General features: G+C 36.4%; 2 protein-coding genes and 1 non-coding gene across 3 annotated transcripts; 1 reads left to right on the top strand and 2 right to left on the bottom strand.

Annotated features, from left to right (window-relative positions):
- Positions 1-1,356: 1,356 nt before the first annotated feature.
- LOC128242649 (glutamate--cysteine ligase regulatory subunit-like) lies at positions 1,357-14,190 on the top strand. Its single transcript, XM_052959887.1, has 7 exons — positions 1,357-1,526; positions 4,740-4,805; positions 5,359-5,440; positions 5,735-5,794; positions 6,875-7,074; positions 8,429-8,543; positions 10,084-14,190. The coding sequence occupies exons 1-7, from the start codon at positions 1,413-1,415 to the stop codon at positions 10,260-10,262; spliced, it is 816 nt and encodes a 271-aa protein (XP_052815847.1). The 5' UTR covers positions 1,357-1,412; the 3' UTR covers positions 10,263-14,190.
- Positions 1,966-2,039, bottom strand: Trnat-agu (transfer RNA threonine (anticodon AGU)). The gene has a single exon. It is a non-coding gene; the product is annotated as a tRNA-Thr (tRNA).
- Positions 14,191-18,924: 4,734 nt separating the features above from the next.
- LOC128244413 (arylalkylamine N-acetyltransferase 1-like) lies at positions 18,925-20,509 on the bottom strand. Its single transcript, XM_052962423.1, has 2 exons — positions 20,405-20,509; positions 18,925-19,605 (listed from the first exon to the last, which is right to left on the bottom strand). The coding sequence occupies exons 1-2, from the start codon at positions 20,456-20,458 to the stop codon at positions 18,925-18,927; spliced, it is 735 nt and encodes a 244-aa protein (XP_052818383.1). The 5' UTR covers positions 20,459-20,509.
- Between the last annotated feature and the right edge of the window lie 5,119 nt (positions 20,510-25,628).

The raw sequence follows: 25,628 nt of genomic DNA, 5'->3' as shown, positions 1-25,628 counted from the left end.
ACTCAAACACTTTGAACAAAAAATGTTGTTTTTTTTCAACCAAAGCAAGTTTGATATTTATTTAAACTACGTGCAGGGTGTTATTCTTGACTTTATTGATTTTATCAATTCAAGTATAATAAAGTGTGTGTAATGTGCATATAAAAGTTCCAAAACTCAAATAGAACTATCGGGCCTACAAGTTTGGTATAGAAAATGTGTGATAAGGGCGTGAGATATATCATGTTTGGGCCTCGAATTTCGGAGGAAATTAAATGTTGAGCTTAGAGTATAGAGACTCAAGCGCAGAAGAACCCTTGCATTATATCTCAGAATATACATGGCAAATGGTAGCCACAGATCTGTTTTCAATAGACAATAAAAAAGGATCTACTTGTTGAATATTACTTCTCCCATTTATTTGAGAATTGCCAAAAAAGGAGTACGGTTATTGATCAGCCGTATGAAAGCCGTTTTTGCAAAATTTGAAATTCCAGAAATGGTGATACATAATTATATCACTGTCAGTCTGTCACAGTCATAAAAAATCGTTTTCACTTGTCCAACCGTTTTTTTTCGGTTTGTACGTATGAGCAAGGAGTATTTGTTTTGGTCCCAGGCACGAGGGTATATATATATATATATAGGCGTATGGGCAGGTACGAGCCCCACTAGCGTTTTTTCCCAGTTTGTACGCATGAGCAGGGAGTATTTGTTTTGGTCCCAGGCACGAGGGTATATATAGGCGTATGGGCAGGTACGCCCCACTAGCGGATTCCCGATGGGGGCGGGCACCCCTCCCCCTTGAAACGTCCTTGGAAGCCGTTACTTTTAATGTCAATGTCTGAGAAAAAAATAAACTACGCTCAAAATACACCATTTCAGATAGAAGTTGTGTAATTTCTTAGAGGAGTACCCAAAACCGTCTTGCCAACATTTTAAACAATTTAAGAAACGGTTCTGAGGGTGGGGCGAATGTCAAACGGTTGCTGAGCCACCTCTAACGACAATTCCTGGTGCCGCCCCTGCGTGAAGACCATACCCATGGTAGTCCCAAATGAAATATATATTATTAGAGCTAATTTAATGGTGGAAGTTAAATTTACATGTTTATGATAGTTTTTATATAGATAGTATAGTGACGACGTTCTGATTTTTGTACTCGGTTATTTCGTAATTTATATCCTGATTATTGTTCCATTTTGCAAGGACTTTTAAAAGCGAATTTCTTGAAACACCTAATAATTCGTGGGATCAGTTTTTTCTTTTGGATCGAACATCAGGCAATACTTCTGCTGATGTGATACTAAAAAGCTTTCAAGGGCTGAGTATTGTGCGAGTACGTAGCGACATCTTCTTGATTCGTTTGATACACTGACTACGTTTGGGATTAGTTCGAGTAAGCACAATAAGCTTTCGTTTTGACAACAAACATGGCGGAAGATATCCCAGTTGTACCGAAGGCAGGAAGTTTATTATTGAATAGTGGCAATATAGTGAATTGGAACAGATTGAAAAGAAAACCATCACAAAGTCCTACAGTCGAGGCGTGTTATTTTTACAATTTTTTTTCGATTGCTAATGTTTGTAAGGAATATCATCTGTTGTAACACTAAAGTAAACCTGGGAGGAAAAGTGCGCCCGGTGTGGGGCTCGAACCCTCGACCGCCGAAACACTAGCACGGCGCTCTAACCAACTGAGCTAACCGGGCGTCTGGTTCTAACCCACACACACTACACTCCTCCCCCCATTAACCTTTAAGACCGACGGAGGCACTCCTGCCGTTTACCGCTGCCACCATTAATGTGTCTCACCTAATATTGTGAAGTCCTAAATAGATCTTATTATACAAAAGTTAACAGTCAGTTGCGCACGTCTGTTCGCCTCGCCGTCCAACTCAGTAACCCCGATGTTTTACCCTAGCACCGGTGCACTCAACAGATCCCACCGCTGCCACCAGTAAAGTAAACCTGGAAGGAAAAGTGCGCCCGGTGTGGGGCTCGAACCCACGACCGCCGAAACACTAGCACGGCGCTCTAACCAACTGAGCTAACCGGGCGGCTGGTTCTAACCCACACACACTACAACACGACCGCTGACGTTGTTGTGCACTTTAAGCACTTGTTTATGAGTTGTTGATGTTTTATTTGTTGAGGTAAATGTGTGAACCAAAATGTGATTCATACGTTATAACTGCTTGAAAACATGGTCCCCTGTTGCTGGACTCAAAATATAGAATGGCACAGGATTAAGCCCAGATATTATGTACCAGTCAATTGTAACTACGGCCCCCAGGTCCGGGGGTCTACCAGGGATAGCCAGGGAAATGGGCTATGTTTTTAATATAGGTCAGATAGGCGAACCAGACCAGCATCAATTAGTCTACATCGACTCAAGCAAAGTTTAATCATACTCTCCAGTCTAGTAATTTAATCATTTTGAAAATAAATATATACTCACTCTGGTTAGGGACAAGTTTCTTGCCCGAACACAACCAACCACACATATTTTTTCAGATTTTGATTATCACCGCAGACGTCATCTTTTAAATCTATTTTTCAATACACTGATATACACACCACGCTCACTTTTACAATAAACATTTGCAAGCTTGATAATTGATATGTTGTTCATTATTATAAATCAAACATCCCACAGTGTAGACTGTTCATACACAGGCATTTGATCATAGCCAGTTGAGTTTTATGGGAAGTGGACAACTGAACCAAAATGTCAGGTACATGTCTTATGCCTGTGACTTCAGGTAAAAAAGTAAATTTAACTTTGTTTGAAGACAAAGGTGTTTAACTTCACTGCTAAGATTCCTGATAATTGTTCTGATTGCGGATGTCTCCTGTTGAACATAATTATATCTACCAAACCGAACGGTGTACTCCTTGAACACTATTCTAAGGCAAAAAAGGGTATGAGAAACCCTGAAATACTGAAAGCTTCGGGGGGCTTCGCCCCCCTTGTCCCCCCACCAGGGCTTTGCCCTGGACCCATCGGGGGCCTTTAGCGGCCCCCTGAACCCCACACAGACATTTTCAGGATTGGCAACTAACTCTGTTATCATCCCTGGGATTGGAATGCCTTACCCTCCTCAGTTACATCTGTCAGCAGCCTGGAATCGTTCAAGAGGCTCATGACTAACAAATAAATCAATAGCCCCCTGTTTTGAATCACCACTGTCTAATTTGTATAGCACCCTTTTTGTTATTGTATTCAAAATTATATTTGTGCACACCCAAAAGTGACAGAATAGTCAACATGATGACGGTGGTCACTAACCGGTAGAAGTAGAAGTAGAAGGCATTGTGAAATGTTATTTAATGGTAATTAAGGTAGCTCATTTCAATTTTCTGAATGCTATTTCTTTGTACCGTTTCACATGAAAACGAGACGAGAAGGTATTCATGTGCTGTGAACTTTGAATGAGTACCGCAATGATAACTAGTGAATGTTTAACGCCAGTAACTTTCAGTCATGACTATCTGAAAATCCCTTAATAATAACATACATAACAAATCACATTTAAACAAACACATTGCGCAATGATATTTTTTTAAATGAAAACTAAATTCAATTTGGTTTTTATTAGTTTTGACAGTTACAAAACCCTACAATAACATCTGCTTTTCGAACAAAGATGCGTACTATTGGTGCAAACTTTTCCCGAAGTCCTTCACAGGTATATTTTTGTATCTTATAACAAAATAATCCAAAAATGCTTTTAATTGGAAAGCACTAACATTAAATATTTCAGCACTAACATTCAATATTTCAGCACTTACATTCAATATTTCAGCACTAACATTCAATATTTCAGCTACCTGATAATTATGGGGGATGATATTGTCAATATCTGGTGAAAGCCATTCTGTGAGCACTGTACAATTTACAAGCTTCTTTTTGTGCTTGCAGCACCTGTTAAAATATTGCATGTTGTGGTAAGCCGAATGCCGGCGATATGCCTCGTGTATGTTTCTTGATGTTGTACGTGCTAGCAGCAGATGAATGTGGTGATACACATACCACCACGTTGACCACCAGAGTATATATTATCGTGATTTACTGATGACACTGTCTCTCCCGCATAGGCAACAAGATTTTGCAAAAAGAGCGTCTTTGGTTGTGTACTAAATATTCGTCTACGATGTTGATACTTGTTTAACAATTCCATTACGACTGTTTTGCATACTAATGATATTTTGTGTTCAAATGAAGCTTCAAAATAGTATAACCTTTGGTGACCCGCCGCACTTGTATATTTTGTTACTTATAAGTGGAAAAGTCACACAAGGTGTATTAAATTAATGAGAACTATAATACTTGACATATCTTACCGTCATTATTTGATAACAGAATTACACATCCTTATATTCAATAGTCTCATAATAATGTCTTTATGTGTCAAGTGGCCTGGCAGTTACCATAAATATGGATAAAACAATAAAACATGATTCAGATTACAGTTCATGTCACACAATACAATCCACATTGCCTACTTACAGATTTATGGAATCAAGTGCCATCAATAAATACTCAGTACAGCAACATCTCTGGCTCTCACTGTCACACTACATCTCTCACAGTGCTGTTATGGTCCTCAAGTTAACCATTACATAAACAATTCATGCACAAAACTGGGTGTCAAAGATATTATTTTTCTTTTCTTGTCCATCAGGGAAGACTGATATTATGACATATAATAGAATTATTCAATGTTAGTATTATAATGGTGATATTTCTTTTACAGATAAGTGAATGCATCGGCACAACATTCCAGGCATTTATAAATGGGTCCGACAAAAATGAGTTACAGGTATTTACAAAATGTACAGTTTAAATGAAACATTTATAGTAAGCAGGGATAAAGCTAGAAGGAGACTATGGTGAAAAAGTCTCCCTATTCACTGTCAAACTTCCTTCTCTTTGGATTCCAGGTAGAAGTTCTTTTTAGTAAGGCTAAATAAAAAAATAAAAAATTATTTGGTAGAAAAAATTTCCCTGGGTAAGCAGATGTTCACTTCGCTTAAAGATTAGCTTGATCCCTGGTAAGGAGTGTTTTATATGAAGATAATAATGTTAATAAATAATCATTTAGTCACTTAAATGGAAACAAAGGCATGAGCCATTGCTTTAAGATATAAGTAGCTGTTTGGCATTTCTATTCAATTCTCTGTATATTTTAAGACTGTAGCAGTCTCAGCACAAGTTATAAACGCTGTTTTCTTTTACAATAAAGCAATAATTAACTCAAAATGCTAATGTACAAAGTAATGTTAACTTAAGTAGACTTTGACTTGGTAAAAATCAATTATAACTGTGTCATGTGATGCACATTTTATTATATTTATTTGCACATTTTGTTTCAGTATGTGACCGACCTTAATTGTGTTCATCAGAAGTACAAGGAGACAGTGCCAAAGGCTGACCGTGGCGACTTCAAGCTCACAGGTACCTTTATGCATGATGCATAATTATGTGGTGTATCCGTAATAGTCAATAATTCCAACTGGAACATGCCTGCAAGTCTAGCTTGAACTTTTAAGTTGCAAAAACAAGTACAGTAATGGTATAAACATTTTAGCTTGTTGGTTCCTATTTAAATTTCAGTAATTGTGAAATGAATGTTCACAAATTTAAATGTTTTTTTTTATTGTAAAAGCATTTTTATGATTTTTGTTGCATACCAGTATATTATGTCTTTTTCATTCCTGGAGGTAAATCTTTTTTTATTTTATTTTTTAGTGAAGATATTCCTCTGTAGTTTACTCCCCATAGATGTGCTTCAGGAGGCCGTGGATAAAGGTATTTTGCTTTGTTTTTGAACCAATATTTGTTGTGTTAGATGACTTATTAGTTAAGTGAAATATAATATACTCATTAAACTGTCAGACTGAAATATCTCATGTGTAGCATCTTGCTGCAAAATGTCCAGATTCAAAATAGACTTTGTGCTTTGTTTCGAAACAGTTAGGCTGTCAGTGTCTTTGTTTTAAATGTCATATCAGGGGTCGACACTTACTTTATTTTCCAAAGATCATGAAAGAACACCATGAATTGAAATTAAGTGTCCCTTCCTCAAGTCAGATAAACATTTTTTACCCGTGAAAATTTGTCAATTTGACTTTGTTTTCTACTAAATTCTAATACATATATATATATACAGGCTTTATAAATTATTTTGCCTGTTTTATCAATTTTGGTAATTTCACATTTATTATGATGTAGTTGATCACTGTTTGTTTACCGTTTTATGGTCAAAAACAGCTGGAAAACCATAAATAGGCAATATTTTGCCCATCTCGGCTTCTGTCCCCTGCTACTATATGTGTTACAAGTGACATAAAAATTCACTACAGTAGCAATGTGCATGGGCTTTCCCATAAGTTTAATTAGTAAGTTACGCTACCCTGCAAGTTTTTGCTTCCATCAAATATGCATTTGCACAGAAATGGAACTGTTGCAGACATGAAAAAAAGGTTAACAAGCAAAATCCATTAAATTGAGACTGTTTTGCAATAAATTAAAAATGTAGTATAATATATATGGTAAGGAAGAATGAAATATTAGAAATTGTCATTCCCATATATTTTCATTTTACTTTCTGACAAATTGTAAATGGCGCTCCTCTAAAGCAAGTAAATTAAAACAAATCAGGCCTTATAAATTTTATTTATAAATATTTTTGTTTTCGTCTGACTTAGACCTACATCTATATTTATATATAGTAAATGTGAAGCACTTTTTACAATTAAGAATATTATTTTCATAATATTCCGCTCTTTGAAATGTTGACAATTTTCTTGATGTCAAAGTTGTTATTCAGATGGCCATGTTACATTTAATGAGATCGTATTATTTTTTTATTTCTTATGTCCATTCCAGTATTGTCAGAGCTGGATGTGTCGTTTATTGAGACAGTGATTGTGGCGTTCCCCGAGGTCGATAATGAGGAGTTGACACTGGAGGTAGTACAGCCATACTGGAAGGCCCTGGAGACGCTTGTTTACCGGGAAACTGTCATTTCACTCGGACTCGCAGACTTTGACAAGAAACTTCTTGAACAGCTATATGAGTTTGCAGAGGTAAATTATCTTCTTTTGTTCACAGAGAGACTTAAAAATTGCATTTACATGTAATTCAATCCATGAATTTCACAAGGAGTTAACTGGGCTGAACATTCTCTTTTTTCTAAACATTTATGGAAGTATATGCATTGCATCTGTCAGTGTATAGTGTATACATGCAAAATAAATATGTCTGTAAGACTAATACTACCATAATTTTCCTAAAGTGATACTTACATGTATACAATTCTGTGATTTGACAGACTCGTTTTAATTGGTGATAAAACTGAAATTAGCCAATTATTTCCCAGATACTTTAAGCTGCTAGAATAAAAGTTATGGTTTAAGAAAGTTGATACTGAAGATATGCATGATCAAGTAATGGTTTTAGGAGCTTAGATATATGGCTGTATTTCAGGTCAAACCAATGGTGAATGAGGTGAAATTGATTGCTCGGAGTTTTTGGTTTAATACACAGTTGTTTCAGTATTCAGGGGAACATGACCTTTTTGCTTGTTTGTTGGTTTGTTTACTTGTGTGTTTATTGGTTAGTTCGTCCATCTGTTTATGCCATTCTCGCCAGGCCAAAATGAATAACCATTAGCTGGAATTTAGCGAAATTTTAAAACAAATACATTTTTGGTCGTCTATTCGAGGAATATGGAGAGCTGTTCTGCTCATCCTAGCGTTGGCATCACACCTTGGTTTAGGTTTAACTTTTCCATGTTAGCACCTTTGAGTCATTATCTCAGCAAATACATAATGTATTGCATTGAAATTTTCATTATGTTTTCCCAACATTCCAACCTTCTTAATGAATGAAGTGAGATGTAAAGGAGTTATAATATAATACACATTTTTATTCCTCGAGTTCAGGAAATAGGTTAGTAAGTGAGCCTTTGGCTGAGGTTTTGCATGTAGTCTAATTTTGTAGTATTCAATGCATGTTTCAACAAAACATAATAGTTGGGTGTGCTGTCTCTGTGATGGCATCCTCAGCATACATTTTGTACCTTGGTTGTCTTCATAAAATATCTTAAGTCATTTCTTAACAAAGGTCGATTTTTTTTAGAAAATTCAGAGTCAAATTTAAGTGTTTTAACTCAAAAGTATGTTTAAACATTCAGTATTGAAAATGAAGTATTTTGGATGTTATCAAGTTATTATATCAGTGGGATGAAAATGAATTAAGTTAGGAAATGACTTAAGATGTTTTATGAATACTGGCACTCGTCGTAATTCTGTTGACATTACTTGTTTACACTGCATTAAACTAGGTGAAGCAGAGGACATAGAAAAGCAGGGCTATCTAGGGCGTTTATTGATACAGCTTCTACTTTTGTTCCATAAGTAATTTGGGCTTGTGTTTCAGGTCAAGCCTATGGTGAACCAGGTGAACCTGGAGTCCTGCTGTGTTATGCCGAAAGAGCTTGTGGAGTTTGCCAAGGAGAAGGATATACAGCTACTCACACATAATGATCCCAGAGGTGAGGGGGACAGATAGAGGGATTTTTTGGGTTGAGAGGGGTAACAGGGCGAGTGAGATTTAGGATGAGGACGACATACAGAGAGGGAGATTGGTGAGAGGAGAGTGAGAGTTAGTTGTATGAATTGATGTGTGTTTGTTGGCAGGTTAGGGGAGAGGAGGAGGGAATTGTAGAGAGGAGATTAGTTTGAAGTAATCAGAAGTATTGGTTGTGGTGTTGTATTAGGGGATGTGGGAGAATGAGTTGTTTGTAGATAAATCGAGAGGTGGACTGTATATGACAATTTGAAATAAGGAATTGTTGACATTCTACAGTAAAATTTTAAACATAATTGTAGAAATCAAATGACTCAAATGACTGACAGTATATAAAGCAAATGTTTTACGACATTGAAAAATATCAAGCTCACAGGAAATGTGTGCCATTTAAAAATATTTAGACTTTCTTTATGACTTATCAAGTTATTGACATCTGTTCATATTTGATGAGAATATAAAAAGCCATTTAAAAATCAGTATTTATCTACTAAAAGTATTAAAAAAATACAATTACTTTCTTTAAAACTTGTCAAGTTATTGACATCTTTTCATACTGCGAATACAAACTAATGTTCTTTTACAATGAAACTGGAAGAAAAAATAGATGAAGTGCATTAAAAAATTTGGTGTTTGATGACTGTTTAAACAAAATAGGCCTGGATGGAGCTCAATGTTTTAGAAAAGGTTGCATGGGAATGTTTTAATGGTTAAAGATATATACATGGCTATTATGATTTGAAACTTTGTGACTGAATGCACTTACCGTATGTACTGGCATTGCTAAAATATAAATAAGAAAAAAAATTGAACTCCGGGAATAAAGCTTTTATTAACGAGGTGATTGAAATGGATGAAATATGGACGGAACAACAACTTTTTGTGTAGTAGAAAAATGTATACAAATATCATTTCTATTACAATGTCTTAAAAGGTGCTATAAAGTTGCACACAGGTGCAACAATACCACTTATATATTTGTATATTGTTAAAATTTAAAGCAATCGGAGAAATACCTCTCTTTTTTTACATCAACAAAGGGACACCCCCTTTGTGCAAATAAAAGAACAGCGTTATCTTGTCAAGCAGTATATTTGATTTGCAAACATACAATTATTGTTTGATTTTTTTTTACTTTTGGTGTAATTTGGCAATGGTATTGTTCTTCAAACATTTATTACTCAGTAATCAAAATCTTTATAAAAAAAAAGAAAAAATAACTTTATTAATTTTAGAGCTGAATAATGGTATTTTTATACATGATGTGATGTCATTGGGTTTGGCCATCATTCTCTACCTCCCTGTTAAAAATAGAACTACTTTTAGCAAAAAAAAGTACCTTAATGGCATTTTGCCCATTAAATGGAAACATTCCAAAGATTTCTGTCATATGTATAAATGTAATTCTTACCTCTGTCAATGTTTCATGTATAGAGTCTGCAGATTTTTTGAAAGGCCCTGGTAGAGAGCTAATTTTCAAAGTCTTTATGCACATGTTTTCACAGACATTCTTCCTGCTGAGACATTGCAATCGGTGATACAGGATGCAAGCTCAGAGAAGGACGGTGAAGGCTGGGACCCGCTGTGGGTGCTACGGTACTCCGTGCTCGTAAAGTGTCGGGGCATTGTAAAGTCCAAGGGATACCTACTCAAGGCGGAGAGGGATGTTAGGAAGAGGAAGTGACGGACATTATGCTAGGAGGGGAGTCTAGATGAGGAGCAGTCTTCATGTATAGTCTGTTTAGGGTTGGATAATGTTGAGCCGTTTTTACCATACCAATTTCAAAAAGGAAGAAAAGCAGTTATGCTTATGATAACGAGGTAGCATGAGTTATGCTTATGATAACGACATAGCATGAGTTATGCTTATGATGCAAAAAAGTGGGTTTCAATTCCTTTGTGATATCAACAATATGGGTTTTTTACCTATATCTATTATTTAAAAGTTAGATAAAGCTTGGAAATAAGATGACTTAACATAGACATATGACAAGGTGTCTATGAGTCTGTCTTACCTTCTCATTTAAACTGCACGTATAAATACAAGAACTACGCCATCTGACGCAAACTGTATCCAACCCTATACAAGATGTTATGGGCTTGCACACTTCCATAATTGAGGTGTTTGTGATGAGCTAACGTGTTTGTATTGAGGTGTGATCATTATTCATTTGTCTGTGATATCATATGGCCGTGAGGGGTCTGTTTATCAAAGTATCCCCATTGATATTTCATTGGAGTGCATACTGTGAATTAAAGATCAATTTAGAAAGTGTAAGCTCATTTCATAAAAGTAATCACAATTTGTAGTTAGTTAAATGTGGGAGAATACTGAAGTATTAAAGATGCACAATTACTTACAGATAAGATTTTCCACAATAAATAATATTGTTTTAATATTCCAAAAAGGATGAATAAATGTCAAAAACAATTGCTCTTATGAAACATACCGAGTTCAATTTGACAGAAATAAGATAAAACATGATTTCTACCTCATGAGACAATAGTAGATCACAGTAAATCTATTAGCATTCACCAATCATTTAATACTTTTGCGCTTTCTGCTATTAATTACACGGTTACAAACTTGTTATTAGTTATTAATATTTTCTGTAAATGTATTATTTAGTAAGTTGTTAAAGGTTTATCAGTCAAAATTGATGTTTGTTATATACTTGTATTAATTTTGAATGAGAGTGTCACTTTAACATTTCATTATGGATATTGATTAAATATACAAAATGTAAGTTTTCCTTAGTAAATTGATTACCATCTTTAATTCTGAAGGGTTTTGTAAAAAATGGATTTTCCTGTGACCAGACTATACTGTATACTTTTTAGGTGTAAGTTTAGTTTCTACAAAACAAAAGGTATTCAATGGTCCTCAGCTCTAAGGCTTATATAGTGTCCGGGATATAAGTACATACAGCAAGTGTGTATTTACTTAACTGCTAAGGTTTGTTCACTGCCAATTTTGTTTTGTTTTTCTTGACAAAACATTTAAGGCTACACAATGTCTTTAAGCAACAGTGATGTATTTATTGTTAAGTAAACAAAAACAAGCACTGCTGTCACTATTGCTAGGAGTTTCTTCTCACTATTGCAGAATTAGTGAAGCGTAAAATGAAAGTACTGATAGACAGGCCTCTTGTTCAGCCAGCAAAGTGGCACGTAATAAGCTGCATATACATGTACAGGGTTAAAAGGACTATGGCACCAGATGATACAATTGCAAGAAAAAGATAAAATTGTCAAAAAAAGTTGATATCGTGTGCAACGCATTAAATCTTGAGTAACCGATGTATCACTTGGCTTATGACATAATCATCTTTCGCAGTTTTTGCATATTCTTCACATTAGAAATTTACTGGGTTTGTCTACCACTTAAATCCATGTAAGTCCAAGTTAATTTAAAAATACCATTGGAATATGTATCTGTACTACTCTCGTGGCTTTCACATGCTAAATACACTCACTACTATACCAACTGGGAAACCATTATGCCCTTTATTTTAAAGGTAAACTATGCTGAGAAAATGACAAAATATTATTTCAATCCTGTAAAAAGATGTTTTTTCTCATACTAGCTCATTTTGACAATTCTAGGCTTGATTTGTGGGAATAATGTATTTGCCAATTTTGGGACCATCTGGTGTCTAGTCCCTTTAATATATTCAGATGAAAGTTGTAATTTTCATGTATATAATCTTAAAATTACATTATGCTTCTATTTTTCAGTTAAGTTTATTTCTGTACAATTTAAAAAGAAAATAAGTTTGGTCTTTTGATTCTGTGTATGAAAATGAGAAGTTTAATTAAATTGTCATTACATAAAACACATCAGACAAGATGCCCGAATGATATTTAATGAAATATACATGTAGCACAAAAAATCAACAGCAATTCCATTGACAACGGGTCCAATAGTTTTATTCTTGGTTTACAGTACCTGGTTCACCATTGACTTCATCTCAGAGGGCATACAATGTACTATCATGTTTAACATGTGTTTGATCAACATGTAGTTCTGCATGTTCACATGTACTAAATACATTGACCTACATATAGTTCTACATGTTAACATGTACTAAACACAGAGTCGAATTAGCATAACTCGACATACCCCTTCCTTATGCCGTACAAAAAAGCTTTTGGTATTTGATCAATGCATATTTGTTAAATGGTTAAATGGCCGGGCTGTGTCTTGGGTAGCATTTGGGTATTTTAAAATGTTCACTATGAGAAAATTGCCGGTCACATGTAAGACTCATTTCCTTAGGTCAACGATCAAGGTCACACTTGATGGTCATTTGTCATAATTCCTTTTATTTTTGCTTGTTCAGTCTATCCTTAGATAGCTTTAGGGTATTTTAAATTAACTTGGCACAAATGTTCACCATGAGCACATGTCCTGTTGCTAGCAAGACCAATGTCTTTAAATTAATCAAAAGTCATGGTCACACACAATGGTCAAAATCCCTTGTATTGTTGAAATAACGTGGCACAAATGTTAACTATGAGATGATGGTATGTTACATGCAAGACCCATTTTTGTAGGTCAAAGGCCAAGGTCACACTCAGGATCATTGGTCAGATATTTGTATGGATTATTTGACATCACTGTCATGCATAGTCGTCAACTTTCCAGATTTTATATCAATGATCAGAGAGCAATCTTTCTCTGAACTGTTCCATGGTTTTGATATTTGTAGGTGATTTGCCACCAAACTTTTAGTGAAGATAATGCTTTTGGTTTGATTTGAGAATATTTTGAAATCATGTTTTATAACTGTTTTTTTTTTTAAATCCTGTAAATTTGCATATATTTTGAAGCTATCACTAGTATCATTTTTTTTGGTGCAATGTTATAATGCCAGATTTACCTAAAAAGTTTATTTAGACCTTATCACTGGTTTTAAGCTCAAATATTCTAAGAGTTATTGACCAAATTGACATTCATACAATGTTGTTTGTCATGTAAAACAAAGCATTGAGTTGCACACATACAGTATAAGTCAGTTCATATAACACAGGTGACTTCATCAAAACTGTTCACTGGAAAATAGTTGGGAATTATTTATACGAAAAAATGAGAGAGATGATATGTTACCAGCTAGAGGAAAACATGTAAATTAGTTTTTTGATAATATTTCACTAAAAACATGGTACTATATGAAAGGGCACTGCTATTAAAACAATGGATTATCTTCCCGTCATATTTTTATTTGTTATTGTTTGTACAGGCATCAGTAGGAGCATCATTGGTATTGTTTGTACAAGTATTGTTAATATTGTTTGTACAAGCATCTCTGGTATTGTTTGTATAAGCATCATTGTTATTGTTTGTATAAGCATCTCTGGTATTGTTTGTACAAGCATCTCTGGTATTGTTTGTATAAGCATCATTGTTATTGTTTGTATAAGCATCATTGGTATTGTTTGTACAAGCATCATTGATATGGTTTGTACAAGCATCATTGATATGGTTTGTACAAGCATCATTGATATTGTTAGTACAAGCATCATTGATATGGTTTGTACAAGCATCATTGATATGGTTTGTACAAGCATCATTGATATTGTTTGTACAAGCATCATTGATATGGTTTGTACAAGCATCATTGATATGGTTTGTACAAGCATCATTGATATGGTTTGTACAAGCATCATTGATATTGTTGGTAGAAACATTATTGTTATTGTTTGTACAAGCATCATTGGTATTGTTTGTATAAGCATCATTGGTATTGTTTGTACAAGCATCATTGACATTGTTTGTACAAGCATCATTGATATTGGTCATCTACTTGTGAATAATAAATAATGTTCCAAGGTAATGTTTTTATTTATTGGCTACATGTACCATGGTAAACGTTCTCATGGTGGACTGGAGTTTAAACAATTTGAAAGAGTAGAAAAGGGATTGGTTGAAGAGTAGTTGGTTGACATTGCCTCATTATTCTACTCCATATAACAGTAGTGGACAGTCGGTTGGTTTTGTCTGGACAATCACTTCAGAAACAGGTTAAAGAATTAAATAATTTTTGGTTCACATGTTTAACTTTGTACAATATGCAGTAGGTCATTTTTGATTTTGGTTACAAATCACTCATTTTTGACGGAGCAGTATCCACTTTACAAATTAAATTTAGACAGATTTTGGGTGTCAAGAGCTATAAAGCGTTATATATTAAAAGTGTTTTGGTAAACATGTTTAACTCCATAAAAAGCAGGTTAAGCTGCCCTGTGATGTAACAAAACAATCCGTAGCCCACATGAGAGTTGGAGTGCTACATTGGGACATAATGCAGGCGGGATGGAATAAATTTATAATACTGGTAAACAGGGCCGATTTAAGTTTCTTTCGAATGAGGGTGTGTCATTTTAAGTAGAGCAGGGTGAGGCAGGCCATTTAGGACATGCCTTTTCATGGTTGAATACTAAGTTTCACCCCTCGACCAAGGACCAATGGGGTATCATATGTCACTATTAGACTTTTGACCCGCTGGGTATGTCATCTTTAAAGGACGACCATGTAAGATTAATGTACTTCAAGTTGTATCATCACTAGACCACATACCTCACAAGGTATGCTGCCATTAGACGATGAAATAATGAGCGATATCACCACTAGACAACATCCCTCAAGGTATGTTGCCATTAGACGATGGAATAATGAGACATATCACCACAAGACAAAATCCCTCGAGGTATGTTGCCATTAGACGATGGAATAATGAGACATATCGCTACTAGACAACATATCCCTCAAGGTATGTCAGCACTTGACCATGTTTTCGTGAGTAAAGTCATCACAGAACCATGGACCTGCAAGATATGTCAGCACCAGACCATGGATTCGTGAGTAAAGTCATCACAAAACCATGGACCTGCAAGATATGTCAGCACCAGACCATGGATTCGTGAGTAAAGTCATCACAGAACCATGGACCTGCAAGATATGTCAGCACCAGACCATGGATTCGTGAGTAAAGTCATCACAGAACTATGGACCTGCAAGGTATGTCACCACTTGTAGATTGATCTATGAGTACAGTCATCACATAACTATTGACCTCCAAGGTATGTCACCACTTGTAGATTGATCTATGAGTACAGTCATCACAGAACTATTGACCTGCAAGAAATGTCAGCACCAGACGATTGGTCCGTGAGTAAAGTCATCACAGAACCATGGACCTTCAAGGTATGTCACCACTTGTAGATTGATCTATGAGTACAGTCATCACAGAACTATTGACCTGCAAGGTATGTCACCACTTGTAGATTGATCTATGAGTAAAGTCATCACAGAACCATGGACCTTCAAGGTATGTCACCACTTGTAGATTGATCTATAAGTACAGTCATCACAGAACTATTGACCTGCAAGATATGTCAGCACCAGACGATTGATCTATGAGTAAAGTCATCACAGAACCATGGACCTGCAAGATATGTCACCATAAGACCATTGATTCGTGAGTCAAGCCATCACAGAACCATGGACCTGCAAGATATGACACCACCAGACCATGGATTCATGAGTAAAGTCATCACATAACCATAGGCCTGCAAGATATGACGCTACCAGACCATGGATTCGTGATTAAAGTCATCATATAACCATGGGCCTGCAAGATATGACGCCACCAGACCATGGATTCGTGATTAAAGTCATCACATAACCATGGGCCTGCAAGATATGACGCCACCAGACCATGGATTCGTGATTAAAGTCATCACATAACCATGGACCTGCAAGATATGACAGCACCAGCTTATGGATTCGTGAGTAAAGTCATCACATAACCATGGACCTGCGAGGTATGTCACCATAAGGCCATGAACCCAAAAGTTGTGTCACCCCTACACCTTGGACCTACTTTACCATTGACACGGAAGGTATGTCACCACCTGACCATTGACACGGCTATTATCGACTAAAATCTTTATAGATACGACCAGCTGGGCTTGCCAATTATTTGATATTATCTATCTATTCTTATATTAAATCAGAAGTTATTATTGTTTGTTTCTGTCGCTTACATACATGCATTTTCCATGCTTGGCTAATGATAACATGTTGAACGAAACCCCAGTTGCAGCCTGTCATTTGAACTCCGCCAAATTAGACCAGATTTGCATAGGCATATTCCTATGTTCAGACTTATTTCAAAGAAGCGTGTGCATGTGGTACTAGAGACGATACACCACTTTCATAATCTTAGCAGACGCATGCTTAGATTAAACCTGAAGGCACCATCTTGTTTGGCAATAAACAAAGAACACCAACACCCTGGCTACTTTTAGAGCTTATTTTTCAGTTGTTTTGTGATGTCCTTGAGCTCTGAATGAACGTGTGTGGGGGATACACCCCTTCCCCCACCTTAATTGTCTAAGTGAACATTGTATGTTAATTCAGTTGAGATATTTTGACTTATTTACACTAAACTATTCCATATTAGACTCCACTTAGCAACACTTTTTCATGGAGGGCTCTCTTGCCATATTGAGTGCCTTTGTTGGAGGTACCTTGGAGGCGCAAGGTATGCCCCTAACGTGCGTCTAATGTAACGGATTTTTGAAATTTTAGCTTTGTGGTCACGAATTCCACAGTTAAAAAAACGCAAAATAAGACAAATTCGTACACGAATCATGCTCTTTCTATTTTATTAGTAAAGTCAAATGAATTTAACCTGGAAATTAATTCAATTAAAAACTGTTTTTGCTTCAACCTATATTGTTCACGTTTAAAGCTGCACTCTGATTGAACGTTTTGACTATTTTTTATTATTTTTTGTCTGGAACGAGCCAATTTTTTCGGTAATCTATGGATACCAGTAATATAAGACTGCTGACACAAAATGTTATATTTAAATTAACAAATTGAAGTTTTATGCATTTTTCTTAAACATTAATTTCCGAACGGAAATATGAAAATCTACTATCTGATTTTTGTCAGCTTTCTTATATCATTGGTTTGCAGATATTTACGCAAAATTTGCTCTTTCCAAGACGAAAAATTGAACAATTGTTGAAATGGTATATATATATATCTGTGAATGTGCAGCTTTAAAACAAGATAATACCAAAAATGAAAGATAACTCTCAACATAAACCACCGAAGACAAGTCAGCAGTCAGCTCCCTTTGCTAGCTACACTAATGAGCGATCAGGGGTACTTTTTATTATTTTGATATTTCTTATGTATCCCAGTAACGCTACAACTATCTACCATTTAACACCGGGCGAATAAATATATAGTAATAAAATGCATCGATGTTGAATAATAATGACAAAATTGTTCAATTTACATGTATACCCACATCACTTGATCTAAACTGGATTTCATTGATCATTAGATTCGTTATTTTCACATAAATGCATTCTGGGTCACGCTAACTGTTATACATGTACACAACCTGTCAGATTTGTCCCAGATTTACAGATTTCGGTAAACTTGATAAACAATCGACACATGTGAGTGTTTAATGATAACTGAACATGTTTTTTTTTGCATAATGACAAAGATAAACATGTGTTTAAAGGTAGGCAATAATTAATGTATTCGTAGAAATTTGAATTTATAAAGGAGATTATTTCAAAATTGTAGCCGCGAGGATTCTCTGAACAAGGACCGTTCGCTGCTTTTTGTTGGGGACGTCACGAGTCTGCCATAGTAAAAAAGTCAAACGACTCATTGACTGCCATTTAGATAGGCTACTCCCTTTGCATGCAGACATTTTGAAGCCAGCCACTGTATAAATATGGTAATATGATGAAAACAAGCACTGCCCTATGCCGGCAAAGTTTTAAACGAACCGACATGGTTTGAGGGATTCGATAAAGAGCCACCTTTGGAACATTTCTGTAGAATTATTTTGAAATCTGGCCAGTGGTTTCTGAGGAGATGGCCAGTTTCAAAAGTGTTGCCTACTGTATAGTCATATTGCGAAAACAAGCTGGCCAGCGGATTCTGAGCAGAAGAATTTTACTTTTTCCATTAGGATGCCTTGGCAATCAGAGGTCTAAATGTATCCATTTATTTTATGGATACTGGAAGAGGACCGTCCAATGAACAATTCTGTGAAGTTTTGTTGCAATAGCCAATTGGTTTAGAAAGAGAAGTTTTTTGAAGGAAAATATTGAGGCGAACGACGACGGACAACAGACAGTCCCCTATAAGAATAGCTGGCCCATGAGTACAGAGGTGAAGCTAGTACATCGTTTTTATCGATCTATTGAACGTTGATTTATATATTCAGATTTATAGAACAAATCACTATTACTATATTGGTACAGTAATCTGTTTATGAATATTTCAAGACTTGAGGTTATAAATTTCAGACTATTTTTTCATCCTTGCTCACACGCATCAGATAACCTTTGGTGTTCTTATGCTCACCAGTGTTTTTAAACACGACTTCACCGTCCACTTTGTAATCCTCAAACTTCTTCGTAAAAAGAGTCTTGAACCCTAACTTCTCGTATATTCGTTGCGAATAGTTCGAGGAACCTTCCCCTTTAATATATATTGGTTCAATACCAAGGTTTGAAGCAAGTTTGACCCCTGCCTGCATCAGAGTCGCCCCGAAGCCCCTACGTCGGTATTTTGCGGAAACACCAAGTCCTAGAAATTGTATCAACTCATCAATACCGTACGTCTCAAAAACGTTGACTTCCATATTCATAGCCTCGATAAATTCAAACTCCTTCCTCATTGCCGCGTCTTTAATACTCGCCAGATCAAAGGCATCACCTTTAAACATGGTGCGGACGGACCTAATACCCATGACGTCACCACTTTCGGGGTCTACCATCATCACGGACAAACCTTGTTTGAACGTATCTATAAATAGATCCTCGAACTCCTTGGTCCACGTGATCCCAACACCCAACCCTAGGGGCTCGTCATCTACGAAGCAGGATTTCGCTACATCGAGAGCACCCAGGCAGTTTTCTTCTGAGATCAAGACCAGTTCGCCCCCGGGAACGCTCAATTCGTTCTTTGTCTTTTCAAATGCCTAAAATATATCGTTGCAATTAGATTCAATGTTCTAGCACACCGGATAGGCATTTCCGGTGAATTCAGCCGTGCTGGAAAACTCCATCTGGCACCCCCCCCCATGCCAGATGAGTCACGCGCCGTGACGTAATACTTTTCATTTCTTTTATTTTACACTCTATTTAACCATAATTATGAGATGTCAATAGATGAGTTCCTTAAACATTAACTTTACAAACATATAGCTTCAAATCAAAACAAAATAACCCTTAAAAGACGTGATACTGAAGGAACTTCTTGACGTATGCAGTGAATAGAAATTATTGCGCGTCATGACGTCAGTAAACATCATCGCACGCGCTTTTTGGTGAAAATACAAAAATGCACTTTTCTATTTATTTTTTTCACAAAGAATGTTATTTAAGGTGTGCTAGAAAAAAATCATTGATTATGTGTTTCCGTTCCGGATAGAAAAAATAGACCCTCGGGCACGCTGCGTGGCCGGTAACTCGGCAAGCCTCGTTACGTGGCAACGCAGGTGCCCTCAGGTCGGATTTTTCTATCCGAAACGGAAACACATGACAGATATTATTACTATTAATATAGCGAAACATATGGTATAGCCGATTTAAGTTGAAAAGAGTACAAGCAAAACAAAAGCCATTCGACGTTAAAAAGGTGAAGTCTTCTGGCACGACATTGGACATTCAAAAATATAATACATGTCAAGCTGGTAAAATGTCCAATATCGTGCCAGCACGACATTCATCTCTTCACACATCTGACGATTTACGTTATTTTGTTTGCAATGAACCAACCTTGGCTATCTGTTCTTTCGACAATAACCGCAAACTTGGTTGTGTATTCTCCATAACTATTTATTTTCATCACAAATTTAACGTGTATTAATTCCACCCCAATGTTCTTTATATCGGCCTCTTTAATCTATATACCCATATGACCTCATTGAGATTTGAGATATGAATACACATTACATGCACCTACATTTTCTACTCGTATTATGTAAAATCGCACGCATGAACGGTTTTAAACTTTGTCCATGGAAATGTTTATACGTCAGGGGCGTAGCTAGGACGTTTCGAAGTATACGCACAGTTGTGGTTGACATGAGCGGTATGAACTGGAGGGGGCATGGGGAGGGAGGGGGGGGGGCAGGACGGGGGGCTCTGCCCCCCTGGAGTTCTCGATTTTGTCATAGGTAAGAATGGTACTGTTTAGCAAAATAATTTTATTAGAACAGGATCATCGATATCTGCATTTAATCACCGATTAGAATACATCCTACATTATCAGCCAGAAGTTGCAGATAGGCGTCATTAAGTTGTAAACTTAAATCATTAAGAATTTCAACTTCCGCGAGTGTTTAATGATCCGCCTACTGCCAATCATCCGATACACACTCCCTGTGCCAGATTTTGCATCGACAATGTATCAGCTAACGAGGTTGTATTCTAAGTCAATTAGATGACATGAAGTGAATTCTTAAAAATTAAGAAGGACCCATTCTTAATCATTAAGAGTTCACTTCATGTCATCTAAATATTACATATCCAATTCAAAAATGTAATGTTTAAAACGGCTTCGTAGAAAATTCAACAATTGTAATTGTCTTAAATAAGGAACATGCATATGAACGTTTGTTAAAAGGTTTTTAACATTTTTAACACGAAACAAACTTCTATTTCATAGTAAAAGTCGTTTAAAGTATGCACTGAAGGAAATTGTCAACGATTACACCATAAAATTACACCCGAAAGAGTAATGCAACACGTCGATCCCTCTTCTGGGCGAAGGTCTCTATTACCCGTTTGGTTTCAACTTCCCGTTCACGGCAAACGTTAAGCAGTCCAAGACCGGACAAGTGACGACAAATTTAATTTGGGAGGGGTGGGGTGGTGGGTGGCTATATAAAAAAATCCTTCACATTGTACTGTAATGTTACAGAAGGTATACTCCAGAAAAAATCAAGAACAATTTCTATCGTATTCGTAAGTATTAAGTATAAACACAAGTTGCGGTGAGCCATTAACAGTTTAACGAGTCGTGAACATTCATAAAGCATATTTTTTACCCGCAGTATATTCGACAATTTTGAGAAATGGATCTTGTCAATATATGTAGAGAATATTTGTTTATCTGATATTTAAAATCAAAATATATCATGAATATTAACAGTTTAAACAGACACCTTTATTTTAAATTTGTGCTGTATCCTCCAATTATATCAAATACTAAGGGGCACTACACATTTAATTATAATACTTCATAAATAACCTAAACAAAATGTGACACCTTGGTGAGAAGAACCCATAAAAATGTTCCCATTTGCATTTTTCCCCAAGAGTTTAGTTTATCAGCATTGTCAACTGTCTTTGAACATTTCAAGATAAGGAGGTTCAAGGTTTGCATTTGATATTTTGAAACTTGCCGCTTTGTAAACATCGTTCGAATATATTCAGTATTTATCGACGATTGATTTATGACTGAACAATAAGGGAAACTACTCACCATAGCTTATATAACTTGTATAACTGGCCCTGGGTAAAAAAGGCGTTCCTTCAACTAAACGGTAAACGAGGCTCTTACTGAACAATAGGATTTTTTTTTAGATTTTTGTTGTCTCACTTTGTGAAAATAGGCGACCCGCGAACGCTTCACCCCCCTTACCCTTCTGTTTTTATTGCATTTCTGGCCCCAAATATTTTCTGACTTGTGCGACGAATTGTACGCACGGGCGTATTGTGCGTAACGGCAGCTACGCCACTGTACGGGATTGAAACCTATGACTGGAAATAATAAGTTGTAATGCTGTTTGTAAATCAGACATACATGTATGTAAAGTTCCGTTGTTAAGGCTGTAGCCTTAAATCGGTGTTCACCTAATATTGTCACTTGAGCGTGGTAAAACTTATTCGGAAGTTTTCGTCTTCACCATTTTAATCGGCCGTTTTCGTTAAATCATTAACACTTTGGGATTTTTTGGCGCCTCGTTAAAACGAGGCGTTCTGTACAAAACGCAGGTTTTGAATTGCATCTGAAAGGCCCAGTCCTTTATAAAAGTAATTTATTAAATCGTACATCTTTTTTGTCAAAGTTAAATGAGAATTTGTTTTGAAAGACAGCCGAAAACATTGTTGAAAAGGGATGTATTTTTAATTCCTAACCACGATACATGACAACACAAAAAAGGTCGCTTAACATGATTAACAGCTTGTCACATTGTTGTGGAAAAAGCGTAGCAGGCCTGTTACCTTTGACCGTAACGACTCAGCAGTACATAACTCCCCTTTGAAATCAAATGTTTTAATATTGTTTTTCTCTCTAGTTTTGTCGACAACAGAACAGGCAATGGGAGACATTGTGTAAATTTGATTTATACATAGTTAAATCCAAGCCTTGATACGATCATAAACAGATTAACGTGTTTTTATATAGTACATCAAAAAATATTCCGTTCAAAGTAAGTGTAAATATTAGTTGCATGTAACCTTGCGAATGGACCGGAAGATTACAACCTTGAATGAAGTTTTGTTGAAAACTCATTCTGTTGAGAATGTAACGGGCCGCTGTAGGCGGCGGATGTGCGGTCATAGTGTAACGGTCCGCTGAAGGCGGCGGATGTGCGTTCTTAGTATAGTTTCCGTTATAGACGGAAGTACGTTAATTCATAGTACGTATGTTTACTTGGTTGGTAATATGCAAATTAGCGAAGCCCGGGCTCTGTGTAGAATGAGAATGTACTGTATATAAACCCTGTGGGGGAACGGGCATCTGGTATAGCTCAAAAAGTGATAAATCGATAAGCGTTTGATTTTGACACATGGAAAGTTTTCTATCATTTTTTTTGTATTTTATGGTTATATATTTAACAAAATCGAAGATTTTCGAATAACTTGATCCAGTGTAATATACGACTATGATAGAAATGTGTCAACTCTTTTGAATAATAGCCCAATTCTCGCCAAAAAATGCATGATCGCTCACAAATGTTCATTTATGTGGTACGATTTCAAACATAAATCAACAAATTGAAAACCGAATAAAAATTGAATCGAGCGATTTCATTGTCATTACATTATCTAGTAATGTGTATGATATCAATACGATATGTTTTGTTGTTACGGAGATATACATACCTTTTGATGCCCTGTCGGTGTACTGGGAATAGATGAAGCAAATAAATAACTGCACAGGGGTTAGCTATTAAGTGGACTGAGGATAGTAACGATGTATTTAGAATAACGAGACTGTGATAATGATAACGGCCATTTACCTATACACGAGCTCGAGGGAAATTGTTCGATGTTGTCTATATCGAGGGATGAGAGCAAAAAAAATGTTGCTGTGTTTTGTAATTGTATATACTTAAAACTGTTTCATTCATACAGATTGGTTAACCATGATGTGTTTTTCACAAGCATCAACGTTCGAGTTGCAAATAACTAAATATTTGAAATACGCCGGTGATCTGATTTATTGAGGAACACAAAACATGTGGCCGTAGAATTTATGTGGTGTTTGCTATTCACATACATAGTATTGCTTTGTTAATAAAGTAGGTACATTTTTGCACACAGAAAGTCATCATTAGGGAATGAGATATTGTCATCAAATTTGGAACACGCGAACCTTTTTTCTAAGCTTGGGTCGATGTTGCTATTACTTAGAACAGAATAATGGTCTCTGCTCGTTCACTTCAGTGAGAAAGTATGTATTGTGACCAACTCTGATAATTAAGCAGCTTGTATATATACGTTCATTTAGGAGAGCATGGATCAAACTCATTGTTAACTAAAGTTTGCTCAATAATTTCTTATCAAATTGTACTCTTACTTTTTGCAGATTATTTAAAAGTTCGAAATAGACATACATGTATATTGTATATTAACAGTGTAACTATCAATTTTTGTCCCATTTTACATGTTATCACCAGGACACATTTCTCAACTTTGAAACTATCCTCAGTACATAATGCGGCTATCCCCAGTACAGTTCTGTGAGCATTTCTTAGGGCATATCTTTAACAGTTTAAAAGTTACATTGCCTGTTCTTACAATAATGATAGTTAAGCTTATGCTTGTGAAATCATTTTTCAAGGTCTCCTAAATCGTTAGCACTTTAAAGTATACCTTAGGCCAAATATAGCATTCAGCTATTAGTTCAAACACTTGTTTCATTTTTGGATACGGTAGATATTCGTTAACACTGCAAGATCTTACCTATGGTAAAGAAAAACAACTGCATAATTGTCTGTTTACTTATCACTTTTTGAGCGATAGCCGGTGTCCGTTCCCACACAATGATAAAGACCAGTGGAACCCTTCAGGGTCGAGCAAGCTTTTCTCTGAAGGGATCTGTTGGCTTGTTGATGTCGCACGTTGCAAATGGTGGCAGCGGTGGGATAATGACAACTACCGGACTGGAGTTGACTTACCCATGTGTTTCCCAATCAAAGACTCGGGACTTCTCGGATGGGAAAGTAATGTAACGGTCCGTTGTAGGCGGCGGATGTGCGTTCATAGTATAACAGTCCGCTGAAGGCGGCGGTCGTGCGTTTATGATCTAACTTTCCGTTATAGACGGAAGTACGCTCATAGTACGTATGTTTACTTGGTTGGTAATCTGCAAATTAGCAAAGCCCGGGCTCTGTGTGGATTGAGAATTTACTGTATATAAAGACCAGTGGAACCCTTCCGGGTCGAGCATGCTTTTCTCTGAAGGGATCTGTTGGCCTTGTTGATGTCGCACGTTACAAATAGTGGCAGCGGTGGGATAATGACAACTGCCGGACTGGAGTTGCCTTTGTTTCCCAGTCCAAGACTCGAGTTCCTCGGAGGTGAAAGTAATGTAACGGTCCGCTGTAAGCGGCGGATGTGCGGTCATAGTGTAACGGTCCGCTGTAGGCGGCGGATGTGCGTTCAAAATATAACCTTCCATTATAGACGGAAGTACGTTCATAGTACGTATGTTTATTTGGTTGGTTATATGCAAATTAGCGAAACCCGGGCCCTGTGTAGAATG

The sequence above is a fragment of the Mya arenaria genome, chromosome 8 (assembly GCF_026914265.1).
Source record: "Mya arenaria isolate MELC-2E11 chromosome 8, ASM2691426v1".
Lineage (NCBI taxonomy): Eukaryota > Metazoa > Mollusca > Bivalvia > Myida > Myidae > Mya > Mya arenaria.
The sequence above is the reverse complement of the archived record's forward strand: the minus strand, read 5'-3'. Positions and strand labels throughout refer to the sequence as shown.